This window comes from Aptenodytes patagonicus, chromosome W (genome assembly GCF_965638725.1).
Source record: "Aptenodytes patagonicus chromosome W, bAptPat1.pri.cur, whole genome shotgun sequence".
In the NCBI taxonomy this organism is placed as follows: Eukaryota; Metazoa; Chordata; class Aves; order Sphenisciformes; family Spheniscidae; genus Aptenodytes; species Aptenodytes patagonicus.
The window spans coordinates 48,063,295-48,076,996 of NC_134981.1; the positions used below are offsets into that span (position 1 = coordinate 48,063,295).

Sequence of the window (13,702 nt, forward strand, 5' to 3'; positions counted from 1 at the left end):
ATACAGGCTGGGGACTGACTGGCTGGGGAGCAGCTCCGCTAAAAAGGCCCTGGGGGTCCTGGTAGACAGAAAGCTGACCATGAGCCAGCAGTGTGCCCTGGCACAAAGGTGGCTAACAGCATCCTGGCCTGTATTAACAGGAGCATAACCAGCAAATCAAGGGAAGTGATTATCCCCTTAACTCCGCACTTGTTAGACCACATCTAGAATACTGCGTATAGTGTTGGCTCCCCCAGGACAAGACAGACTCAAGCTCTCAATTAGCTTTGAAAGGTCATGGCAATCGGGGGAAGTTCCTGAGGACTGGAAGAAAGCAAATGTCACTTCTGTCTTCAAGAAGGGCAAGAAGGAGGAGCCAGGGAACTACAAGCCGGTCAGCCTCACCTCGATCCCTGGGAAGGTGATGGAGCAGCTAATCCTGGAAACCATTTCCAGGCACATGAAGAAAATCATCAGGAGTAGTCAGCATGGTTTCACCAAAGGAAAATTGTGCTCAGCTAACCTGATAGCCTTCTACAATGAGGCAAATGGCTTAGTGGATGAGGGGAAGAACAGTAGATGTTGTTTACCTTGACTTTAGTAAGGCTTTTGATGCTATTCCTGATAACATTTTCATAGACAAGCTGACTAGATAAGTGAGGTGGATTGGAACCTGGCTGAACTGCTGGCCTCAAAGGGTTGTGATCAGTGGCAAGAGGTCTAGCTGGAGGCCAGTCACTAGTAGTGTACCCCAGGGGTCAATACTGGGGACATTCCAATACTGGGGACCCAGATGATGGGACAGAATGCACCATCAGCAAGTTTGCTGATGATCCAAAATTGGGAGGAGTGGTTGATACACCAGACGGGTGTGCTGCTATTCGGAGCTCAACAGGCTGCAGAAATGGGCTGACAGGAAACTCATTAAGTTCAACAAAGGGAAGTGCCAAGTCCTGCATCTAGAGAGGAATAACCCCATGCACCAGTACATGCTGGAGGCTGACCAACTGTAAAGCAGCTTTGCAGAGAAGGACCTGGGGGCCCTGGAAGACACCAAGTTGTACATGAGCCAGCGACATGCCCTGGCTGCAAAGACAGCCAACAGTATCCTGGGCTGCATTAGGAAGAGCATTGCCAGCAGGTTGAGAGAGGTGATCCTTCCCCTCTACTCAGCACATCTGGAGTGCTGTCTCCAGTTCTGGGCTCTGCAGGACAAGAGAGACATAGACTTACTGGAGCAAGTTCAGCAAAGGGTCACAAAGATGATGAAGGGACTGGAGCATCTCTCCTATGAGGAAAGGCTGAGAGAGCTGGGATTTTTTAGCCTGGAGAAGAGAAGGCTCAGGGAGGATCTTATCAATGTGTATAAATACCTGAAGGGAGAGTGCAAAGAGGACAGAGCCAGGCTTTTTTCAGTGGTGTCCACTGACAGGACAAGAGGCAATAGGCGCAAATTGAAACACAGAAAATTCCACCTGAATAGAAGAAAAAACTTTTTCACTGTGAGGGTTGTCAAACACTGGAACAGGTTGATCAGAGATATTGTGTCTCTATCCTTGGAGATACTCAAAACCCAAGTGGACAGAGTCCTGGGCAACCTGCTCTAGTTGACTCTGCTTTGAGCAGGAGGGCTTGGACTACACAATCTCCAGAGGTACCTTCCAACCTCAACTATTCTGTGATATCTAGTTTGTACTAGCTAGGTAGCATCTCCCAATGTGTGAGTTTGCATTGAAGTACATTTTACTACACAGAAAAAGAAAAACTTACTTTGACTCATGTACTAATGTATTTGACATGAGAATGTTCAAATAAATACAACATTATAATTTTGTTATAGTGAGGTAAATGCAAATGAAGTTATATTAAGCCAACGGAAGCACAGTACATAGAGCTTATGGTGAGGTTATGGACACCATATGGCTGATTGAAGAATACATAAGTTAGCTGGCTGGAAGATAAAGAGATGTAAGAAAATGGCTCTTTGAATCTTCTTCCTCTAGATAGGGTGTGATGCCCATCATTCAGCATGTTTCTTCCATATCAGGGTTGAAAATATGAAAAAGCCTCTGTTTTCAGGATTTGGATAATTTTAAAAATACATAAAAATGATGTAAAAACTTAATTTTGTTTAGTTTTCCTTGTGCAAACTTCTCTGTATCTCACTTTGTGCCCTGCCCCCCCCCCCAGCAAGTAGGCTAGAGCTGGCAAGAGGCTGGGAGGGGACACAGCTGGGACAGCTGACCCCAACTGACCAAGTGTCCTGGGATATTCCATACCATATGATGTCATGCTCAGGAATAAAAAAAAGGGGGGGGAGGCATTTGTCTTCCAAGGTAGCCATTGCTCATAAACTGGCTGGGCATCAGTCTGCTTGTGAGAGGCAGTGAGTGATTTCCTTTGCATCATTTGTGGTTGTTTTTTTTTTTCCCCTCCTTCCTTCGCTTATTAAACTGTCTTTATTTCAACCCATGAGTTTTCTCTCTTTTGCTCTTCTTATTCTCTCCCCCCATCCTACTGTGGGGGAAGCGAGCAAGTGACTGTGTGGGTGTATAGCTTAGTTGCTGGCCAGGGTCAACCCACCACAGGGAACTACTTAATCACTGGGGGAAGAGGGGAGAAAAGGGAACCAGATAGTTTTAACATAACTAAACAATGAAGACCTTTGATAAATTCAGTATAGAATTTACTGGCAGTTAATACAGATTAGAACTGCTGCTATAGTATGTTCTACACATGATACATATATTACTGTAACCTAACAGAAAAGACAAATACAAAGCTACTGTATCGAGATTACATCTAAACAGGGAAAACTGTATAATGCTCCAGGCAAGACTTATCTCAGAGTTTAGAAGCATACCAGGATATAACACACCTAAAACTTTAAGCCCATATTTAGGTCAGAGATACAAGTGCACGTTTTCCCTGTCACTCTCCCTGTTAGCATTTTATCTGGCTTGATCCACCTACTAAACTTCCCTCCACCCAAGTTTAAAAAAAAAAAAAAAAAGCGTTGTTAGTGATGTAATCTTGTGGTAGCTCTGTCTTGCTACCAGCTTACAGAACAGCTATATAAACACTTTTTCTCATGAAATCGTATTTTTGGGGGAGTAAGTACAATGTATAGGTTCTGGTTAATCTCATATAACTGCTGGTTGACTTCACTTATTCAGTCTCATTTGTCAGAGCAATCTTCATCCAGACCAGACAACAAAGGTTTGTTAAACCTTAATGCTTTCCTCTTGAACAGGTTCGAGACAATCTAAGGAACCTGACACATGAACCATGCACAAGTCCATGGGACCTGATGAGATGCATCCGAGGGTCCTGAGGGAACTGGCAGATGAAGTTGTTAAGCCACTATCCATCATATTTGAAAAGTCGTGGCAGACTGGTGAAGTTCCCACTGATTGGAAAAGGGGAAACATAACCCCCATTTTTAAAAAGGGAAAAAAGGAAGACCTGGGGAACTACAGGCCAGTCAGTCTCACCTCTGTGCCCGGCAAGATCATGGAGCAGATCCTCCTGGAAACTATGCTAAGGCACATGGAAAATAAGGAGGTGATTGGTGACAGCCAACATGGCTTCACTAAGGGCAAATCGTGCCTGACAAATTTGGTGGCCTTCTACGACGGGGTTACAGCACTGGTGGATAAGGGAAGAGCGACTGACGTCATCTACCTGGTCTTGTGCAAAGCATTTGACACTGTCCCGCACAACATCCTTGTCTCTAAATTGGAGAGACATGGATTTGACGGGTGGACCACTCGGTGGATAAGGAATTGGCTGGATGGTCACACTCAAAGAGTTGTGGTCACCGGCTCGATGTCCGGGTGGAGACCAGTGACAAGTGGTGTCCCTCAGGGGTCCGTATTGAGACCAGTATTATTTAACATCTTTGTCAGGGACATGGACAGTGGGATTGAGTGCACCCTCAGCAAGTTTGCGGATGACACCAAGCTGAGTGGTGTGGTTGATACTCTAGAGGGAAGGGATGCCATCCAGAGGGACCGTGACAGGCTGGAAAGGTGGGCCCGTGCGAACCTCATGAAGTTCAACAAGGCCTGCACCTGGGTCGGGGCAATCCCAAATGTGGATACAGGCTGGGCAATGAGTGGATTGAGAGCAGCCCTGCAGAGAAGGACTTTGGGGTACTGGTGGATGAAAAACTGAGTATGAGCTGGCAATGTGCGCTGAAACTGAAAGAGGGTAGATTTAGATTAGATATTAGGAAGAAATTCTTTACTGTGAGGGTGGTGAGACACTGGAACAGGCTGCCCAGAGAGGTGGTAGATGCCCCATCCCTGGAAGTGTTCAAGGTCAGGTTGGACGGGGCTCTGAGCAACCTGGTCTAGTGGAAGATGTCCCTGCCCATGGCAGGGGGGTTGGAACTAGAGGATCTTTAAGGTCCCTTCCAACCCAAACCATTCTATGATTCTATGAACTAGACTCTTCAAATCTACTTACTGAATACATTTTCCATTGGTTTAAAACCTGCAAGGTTAATGGTCCTGAAAATTTGTATTTTGTAAACAACAAGCACAGTGACTCAACATTGTAACTATTTACAAAAAATTTTACTACTAAAAAGGTAGTTTCATAACTGGAGTTTGAGGTCATGGTTTTCATATCAATCTACTGGAAAGTCAATCTGCATATATCATTAATCTACTCCCCCTGCAAAATAATCACTTTCAAGAATTTAAATCAAGTTCAGATTCGGAAAAAGAAAAAACACATAAAGAAGTGTGTGGGAAAATAACGGAAGATTGGCGAAGAGGATTTTAAACACGCTCAAGTGACTTGCAGCTGGGGTGTAAAAAAATACATATATCATTCTAATTGTTGTCTATCCTTGTGTGTGTGACAAGTAGAACATCTGTGTTCAGATAATGTAGGCCTGTGATAGACTTAGAGGCACCCTATCGAACATGCTTGAGATTCCTGCCCTGCTGCGGGAAAGATCAAAGCACAGTGGTAAACTACGCCTGCGTGAATCCCTGAAAAACAGGTGCAAACAGCAGGTTCAGCGTTCCTCTAGCAAGGACCGAGCTCCGCGGTGCCTGCGTCCTCGCTTGTCTGCCTCTGCCTGGGTGCTGCTTCGGGGATCCCCTGGTTGGAGAGGTAACGAAAATCAATTTACTCTTTGCATTTCAGCAGTGGTTTTGTGGTTGTTCCTGTGCCCTGCCTGTGCTGACTCACACAAAGTGGTATACTAGAATTAACTTGAGCATAACCAAAACTAGACACACTGGAAAAACTGATTAAACAACAAGCATCTGTGCATTTGAATTCCTAGATCTATTCTCCCAAGGTTACAATTAGCTTAGCAGATTAAGAAATACAATGCAGGAATATAATGCAGGAGAGAAAAAAAGGCAAAGTTTTAGATACAAAACCAACTAACAAGATTCCTACTGATCTGCAGCTGTTGAAGATTATCTTAAGTTTTACTGAATCTTTCTATATTTTGTGTTTGTTTGTGAAATAAGCAACTATAAGAACATCTTGATTTAAGAAGTTAGCCTCTATGTTAACGTTATGTATGGGTTGCTGTGCTACTTGTTATCTGAGGCTGTGTTGCTTGAAATCCCTATTCTCTGGACCATGTTAGCCTTAGTCCTTATTCTCTGGACCATAACCAGAGCCCCTAGGTTCTATTGTATATAGGATGAGTCATTTGACAACCTGGCAAGGTAGATATCTAGCTGGCCAACTTGGCAACAAAACCTACTTTTAAGGTATCCTGAAGTGAACTGTCTTCATTATAATATTAAAAGACATACCCACAGGTCAAGAAGACCCTTGCCCAGGTGAAGACCCTTCCCCCGCGCAAGCGTAGTAACAGAAGAGAATGACACATCTGATATTATAATTATATGTAAATCACTAACCAATCATTGTAACTGGGAGTGTACTACCTTATAATTTTTGTGTATAAATGTAACAGTGATCTAGCCATAGGTGTGCTTAATTTGTGGAAATTCCACCTTGCACCCGGTGCCGCAATAAAGAATGCCTGCTTTCTAAAACTCCAAATTGAGTCTTAGAGAGTTCATCATCTGCCGACTTATGGTAACATAGCCATTCTTCGTTTCCTTTCAAGCAAAGAAAGTTCATTTTAGGCTTAAGAATATACTTTCCAATGAGAAGTTGTTTCTTGCCCAGATGACTTAATTAAAAACAATATTTAAATTAACAGCAATAAAAAAAAAACCCTCAAATCTTGCTGTCCAAAGAGTATATTAATGAGAACACTGAAAATGATCAGTAATAAAGATTAACTATAAGGTTAAAAATGCCCTTACAGATACTACTATAAAAATGCAGTGACTACTGTCACAAAGGTCACAAATTTTAATTAAGAATCATTCTTTGAGCTGTCTATAGACAGTTACAGCATATTATTCAGACTGGTCATACTTTCTTTGTTGACTTGTACGATTATGTATATAACCAAAGCAAAAAAAAGTGATAGAAGCAGCTAAGGATGAATTTAGTATTTCCTCTAATAAAACATTAGGATCCTCAAAAATCCCTACCCCAGGTCTTCCAGGTGCCCTGCTTATAGCTACTGTTCCCTTGTGAACTTCTCTTCCTCTTACAGATCATAGAATCATAGAATCATTGAGGTTGGAAAAGACCTCTAAGATCATCGAGTCCAACCGTCAACCCAACACCACCATGCCCACTAAACCATGTCCCTAAGCGCCTCATCTACACGTCTTTTAAATACCTCCAGGGATGGGGACTCAACCACTTCCCTGGGCAGCCTGTTCCAATGTTTCACCACTCTTTCAGTAAAGAAATTTTTCCTCACGTCCAATCTAAACCTCCCCTGGTGCAACTTGAGGCCGTTTCCTCTCGTCCTATCACTAGTTACTTGGGAGAAGAGACCAACACCCACCTCGCTACAACCTCCTTTCAGGTAGTTGTAGAGAGCGATGAGGTCTCCCCTCAGCCTCCTTTTCTCCAGGCTAAACAGTCCCAGTTCCCTCAGCCGCTCCTCATAAGACTTCTTCTCCAGACCCTTCACCAGCCTCGTTGCCCTTCTCTGGACACGCTCCAGCACCTCAACGTCCTTCTTGTAGTGAGGGGCCCAAAACTGAACACAGTAGTCGAGGTGGGGCCTCACCAGTGCCGAGTACAGGGGCACGATCACTTCCCTACTCCTGCTGGCCACACTATTTCTGATACAGGCCAGGATGCCATTGGCCTTCTTGGGCACACTGCCGGCACACTGTTGGCTCATGTTCAGCCGGCTGTCGACCAGCACCCCCAGGTCCTTTTCCGCTGGGCAGCTTTCCAGCCACTCTTCCCCAAGCCTGTAGCGCTGCATGGGGTTGTTGTGGCCAAAGTGCAGGACCTGGCACTTGGCCTTGTTGAACCTCATACAGTTGGCCTCGGCATAATGTTCAAAATATCAACTAATTCAAAGTCAAAATTCCTCTTATATTAGGAAAAAAGTGAAAGAAAAGTGTAGATAAAACAAGCTGCTCACCATTAAGAGGTATTCCACTGCTCTGTCAGGATTGTTGAAGCTGGCTCTCAGTGCTGCAATTACTTGCTCATGTTCATAACCCATTGACATGATCTCACTCACCATATTCTCATAGGACTGACCTGTCACTAGAAGATCACCATTTTACAGGAGAGAAAGAACACAAATTTTAATTGACAAATGCCATTTTTACTCTAAATTTGAAGCATTCACTCAAGAGTAAAAGAAAACAGTTCATATTAAACTTGCCATGGTTCTGCTAATTTAGTTTCAAGTTTATTTAGAGCTTTCACTATACATACAATTGGAAGGGTAGAGGTACCAGGGACAGAAGACAATGCAGCCTTCTATCAAAGAAAGAACATTTGTGAAACTCTATATATTAATAATTGAAATAATTTTCATCTAAGATCAAGGGCATACTCACTGCTAATCAATTCCTGACAAAAACAAGCCTCCTGCAGCGTAAAGTTGGACATTAGGCCCTCAAGACAGAAATCTGAGTGTCAAATTGCCATCAGCCATTGTGGTTTTTCAAATAAAGACTTAACACCATAGTTAGAATGATGACCAACGATAAGCGAGAACTGTGGAAGTAGAAATGCTAAGGCCTGAGTAGGCCTCTTGATCGAACTCTCACCCTGCCTCCTGAAACAATAATCACTGTGTAACCTTCATGATAAATTAGTCCCTGTGCTAAAGAAGAGTTCACATCAGCAGAGTCCATTTCTCTGCTGCTCTGTGTTCTCTCCTATAGCTATAGTAATAAACTGCTTCTGTTCTGACCTGATCTAAATTGTATTCTGGTTATTTCTGTGACAGAATTTGGTGCCATGACTCGGATTCACATATCCTGCTTTACCTGGGAGGACCGCAGACTGCTCCCTGCCGAAACCCCTTGGCACCATTCAGAAAGGTACAGGACCTTTTGAAATCCCTACTGGGGCTTCGGCCAAGGGTTGTCTGTAGGCTCCTGTGGCATGCTGAGACTGCTGAATCCGAACTTCTGATAAAGGTTAGTTCAGAATCAAATTGCCAGCTAAAAGAGGAAAGAACAATCACAATTCGGTAAAATTTAGGAGAGGTAGGTCAGGAAAAGTCTGGGTTGGTTTCTGGTATCAATATGGTATGAGTGAACCTGTGCAAATGGTGATTATTGAGAGCTAGGCATTGAGTTCTGCTGCCACTTAGGGGCAGACCCTTGGGGTATCCATCAGCCACCCAGGCTGCCCGCTGGGAAGGGGCAACTAGCCCTAGCAGTTAAAGATGGTGTGAGCTCTCGGTGTGACTGACCCCATTAACCCTTCCCTGTCTCTGGGTCCAGTATGAGCCTCCTTTGGTTCTGTTGTTGACGACCCTGACCTCAACCAGTATAGTGGACTCAGGCTAGGCTTTGTGACCAGGAGGACCCCTTGGGTGTCTTGTCTCCTTCCATTTGGTCTCTGGTTCTAGATAGTCACCTTGGGGGTGAAAACCTCAGCTGATCACTTTCAGAGGATTAAGTCAAAGCTCTGTCTTCTCAGGGACGCCTGAACCTCTTTGCTTATCCCTCTTTGCCGTGAATTTGCCTTACTGCCTCACTGAGGATCCAGGCGACACAGGCTCCCTTTCACTTTCCTTTGTTTCCCCTGAATGAGTGAAAATGGGAACCAAACAATCAAAGGAAGTTCCGCTGCCCCCAAAGGGAACTCCAGCATATTATAGGTATACACAGTACTCTCCTAAAGCCTGAAGGTACTTAGACAAATGGAATTTCTGGACGAAAAATGATCCCTCAAAACAATTCCCTCTAGAAGGTACCTTAACTTAGATAAAATAGTGCACTTAAGGTGCGATGCATTTTTAAATTGGTATGAGGAGGCCTCTAAAGGAAAACAGAATCCCAAACCTGAAGTTTGAGAGACTTACAGGAAAAAAATAATTGAAAGATCAAGTAAAGCATCTTAAGGGACAGTTAAAAAAAAGCTCTTGGTGGTTGCCAAAACAGAATGTGGCTTACCTTGTGCCTGAAAAGGTGAAATCTTACAAATGCACATTGAAGTGGAGTATGACATGAATGTGGAGTGCCTGTGAGACAAGTGTGTGCATGTTTGGTGCATCAAGCTGCACCAGCCAACAAATAAGACCTGTGAAGCAGGTAAGAGGGTCTGGAATCCAGGCAGGGGTACTGAAAGGACAGAAGAGTCTGTGCTGGTACTCAAAGGGATCCACGAATATGTGTGTGCTTGTGAATCTAGAGAGTGTCTTGTGTGTGCTTTCACTAGTAAACTTCTATCTCTACCAGCTGAAGAGGAGGGGACTTGGCTGTCTGTGTTTCTGTTTTATGTGGGTCCCATATGTGGGTGCTGTTGAAGGCAGCACCTTGTCTGTAGCAGTCTGTGACTGGCCATGTCAGTGTCCTGTGTGTGTGTCTCTGGAATACGTGCTCAGCTTTGCTACTGGTTGAACCTGCAAACGGGAAAGCAGCAGCTGCATCCCTCAGACTAGGCAAAGACCCTGGCACCAAGCTGGGCTCCAGCAGCTGGGCAGGAGGAGTCCTGGGCTGGAGCTGCTGGAAGAGGCAGCCACTCCTAACATCCTTTAACAGTTTCGTAGCCAGCAGGATCTGATTGAGTTGTGAGTATTCCCGAGGTTACCTGTGTATAATCCTTATGTGAGGGAGACTGATCCTTCGCTAATGTGCCTACAGCGTTAAATTTGTAACCAACCTTCTAGAGTGTTATGCAGGCACTCAACCGGGACCTGTGCTAGTAAATTCTTGGGTTGATTGGAAGATTTGGATTGGGAAAAAAGATGTTTACAGAACATCAGAAGGTGTAAATGGCTCAACTGCAGGCCTAGTGACCCGAATTTTGGGGGATGAAAAGAGAGGCTTATCAGAGTATGTACAAGACCTCCTGTAAGTAACAGATCACTTCCACCTATTAAATAGATAACGATATTGGCTATAGAGCAGGAGGAAACCTGAGAGAATCAGACTAAGGCTGAGCTCTCTATAATTCGAACTTTCAAATTTGTGAAGAATCAGGTAGAAAAGGGAAATGCACAGTTGCAAAGGAAGAGCCTCAGCTTACAGAAATTTAAACCTGATGCAGCCGAGTAGTAGAACTGAGTGTTACAGAGAAAACTGGTGAATTATAGGGGAACAATCATCACTTAACTCTGCAAATAACGTACCTAGTGGAAACATAAATCTCTTGTAGCTCCTGTCATTAGACAAACGCATACCTTACTGCTTGTAAACAAGTGGTGGCTGGACAGGACAACCCAGGGTCAGCCAGTATGACTGTCAGTGGCAAAAGAGGTCCTTGTGTCCAAGGATGCTTGGATAAGTCCCTGATCCAAGGAGATATATGATTTTTTACTTTTTCCTCCCCTAAGGAGCTGGATTCTGCCCTTAAGAATGACAACAATTCAGGCATGGGGGGGACGGGTCAGGTTACAGTTTCAGTGCCATCCTGCATGCTTCCCCCCACCATAGAATTTAAGCGCTAAGGCAGCAGCAGTAGCAGCAGTCTGGTGAAGGAGCTGAGATAACATTCAGACCCTCTCCGCCCCGCCAGGGAGCCAGAGATATCAGATTCATTAACCAAGGAGCAAACATTTTTGCTTAAAATGTTTCAGTTCATACTGCATATGCTCTAAATTAACTACTCAACCACTACTGACTGAGATTGGATATTTAAGGATGAAGAAGGTGGGGTCAATCAACTGAAACTGAGACACCTCCTAACCCCATACAGCTGCTGAGGAGATGGGGTTGTTCAAGCTCCTCTGATGTGCCCTGGGATTTCTCCCTAGGAGATATTCGAGAAGATATTAAAGGAGAGATAGGCAGACTCCTATTGATCAAAATGCTTCTCTCCCACCCCGGTTTCAGGCTATTGTTCACTTGATCACTTCGCACTAATTGTACTACAATTAGTAGTACTACCCAAGAGGCAGGAAATACCCTGCAGTGAACCTCCCTGGAGTGATTTACAGCTCCCTGCAAATTGCAGACAAAATGGCTCTGGGGTTTTGCATTGAGTTTATATTACTAATCATATACTAACTTATAAGAATTACTATATATGTATTGGGTCTGGCTGGGATGGAGTTAACTTTTCCCATAGCAGCCCATATAGTGCTGTGCTTTGCATTTGTATTTATAGCTAGTGATAACATCAGTGCTCAGAAGTATAGCTCCAGATCCTCAAAAGAATAGGAGGGAATGATAGCATCAGTGCTCAGAAGTATATGTAACACCCTGTAACAGTAATAGGAGAGAACAAGGGCAAACCATACATCAGTAGTTAACCTTTAAAGTTAACCTTTAAGACAGACAAGAATGACTCAGACTGAAGGACGCCAAATTGAAGAGGTGAGCAAAAGGACACAGTGAGGAAGACTATTGACGACCACCAATGAACATAAGAGCACATGCGTTAAAGACTTTTACATATGTTGATGAGTTCCAGGAAGTAACATGAATATGTTAATCATTACCAGGAAATCTAATGAATATGTATATTCTAATTGTATATAACTTCTGGAGTTGAACAACTCGGCGCGCACATTAGGTTGGAATGATCCCCTGTGCACCCGGCACCGCAATAAAGAATGCCTGCTTTCTAAAACTCCAAATTGAGTCTTAGAGAGTTTTTCATCTGCCGACTTACGGTAACACTAGGACAGTGTTGATAACACACCAATGTTTTGGCTGCTGCTGAGCAGTGCTCCACAGCATCAAGGCTGTCTCTCCAACCACCCACAAAGGCCAGCAGGCTGGGGGTGGGCAAGAGGTTGGGAGGGGACATAGCTGGGAGAGCTGACTCAAACTCATCAAACTGATATTCCGTACCATATGTCATGCTCAGCAATAAAAGCTAAGAGAAAGGAGGGGGGGAAAGACGGACACATTTGTTATTAAGGCGTTTGTCTTCCAAAGCAACCGCTACGCGTACTGCGGCCCTACTTCCCAGGAAGTGGCTGGACATTGCCTGCTGATGGGAAGTAGAGAATAAATCTTTTTTTTTTTTCTTTGCTTCCACATGTGACCTTTGCTTTTTTTCATTAAACTACCTTTATCTCGACCCACAAATTTTTCATCTTATTTTCTTCCCTGTCCTATTGAGGAGGAGGAATGAGAGAGCAGCTGGGTGGACACTTGGCAGCCAGCCAAGGTCAATCAACCAAGACCTTAGAGAATGACTGATACTAACCCGTGGGCAATAATAGAGAACTATTGGGACTTAGAAGCTCCTCAAGGGATTAACATATTTCTTATTGTTTGCATTCTGTTTTGTTTGGGGGGGGGTGGGGGTGGCACCCTAAAATTTAATCATGCAGTGGAAAATATTTTGTTTTCTCCTTGCACTAGTACAAGTTGATAGTTGGAAAAACAATACAGCTATTCAATGGATGCAGGCTATCGCCACTGCTGGTAACAAGTCCAACTGCTGGTACTGCAATTCATGGTCCCCAGCAGGCAGAAAGTAGCTATAATTGGAAAGCTTTTTCCCTCAATGCTATATTACTGCAAAAGAATACTACTGTCATTCAAGGCCAATTTAACATACCTGCCTATCAGGCACAAGCTATCCCTGTTCACCAACAAACCACAGCTGGACTATGTACCTATAAAATACCAGATCCAAATTCTAATTGTGGCTCTTGGTTTATAGGGAATCAAGCTAGCTGTAATGCAGCTATATATTACAATTGTACTACAGAACAATATTTTTTCCTCGATCAAAGTTGCACAGATCAACATAACAGCACTCGTAAAGGATATGGAAAAAAATTTGCACCCAATCTAATGATACTCAGTGTCTGAATTATTGGGAACTAGACATTGAAAATAAAAAGGTAAAAATAGACGTCCAAGGACAAATCACCCTGTTAAACTCTAGCAAAGCAGTACCCAGGCAACCTTTATGGGAAATAAGAGAAGCCAACCAATGTCAATACTTCTGGAATCACAGTTCCAGTGATTCTAGCAATCTATACCATAAGACTGAAAGCGCTCTTGCACTCACTTGCCGAAATCAATCAAAACCAAACCCTTTAATCCCCACCCTCTTTATCCCTGGATACCATTGGTTAAGTGGCCCTAATACTTATAAGGCTTTACTCCCTAAATGGTGTGATACCTGTGTTCTGGGAATTTTATCCCCTGAAACCTTTGGAATTAAAAATCTATCAACTTATACCATGCATAACCATTGGCCAAAGTGA

General features: G+C 43.7%; 1 protein-coding gene across 1 annotated transcript in view; it reads right to left on the reverse strand.

The window, feature by feature from the left end:
* LOC143172029 (UV excision repair protein RAD23 homolog B-like) overlaps positions 1-13,702 on the reverse strand; it is a 105,208-nt gene that overhangs the window by 16,634 nt on the left and 74,872 nt on the right. The window contains exon 6 of the mRNA XM_076361249.1: positions 7,484-7,611. Within this exon, the coding sequence (XP_076217364.1) occupies positions 7,484-7,611 (128 nt within the window). The remainder of the gene's footprint in view (positions 1-7,483; positions 7,612-13,702) is intronic.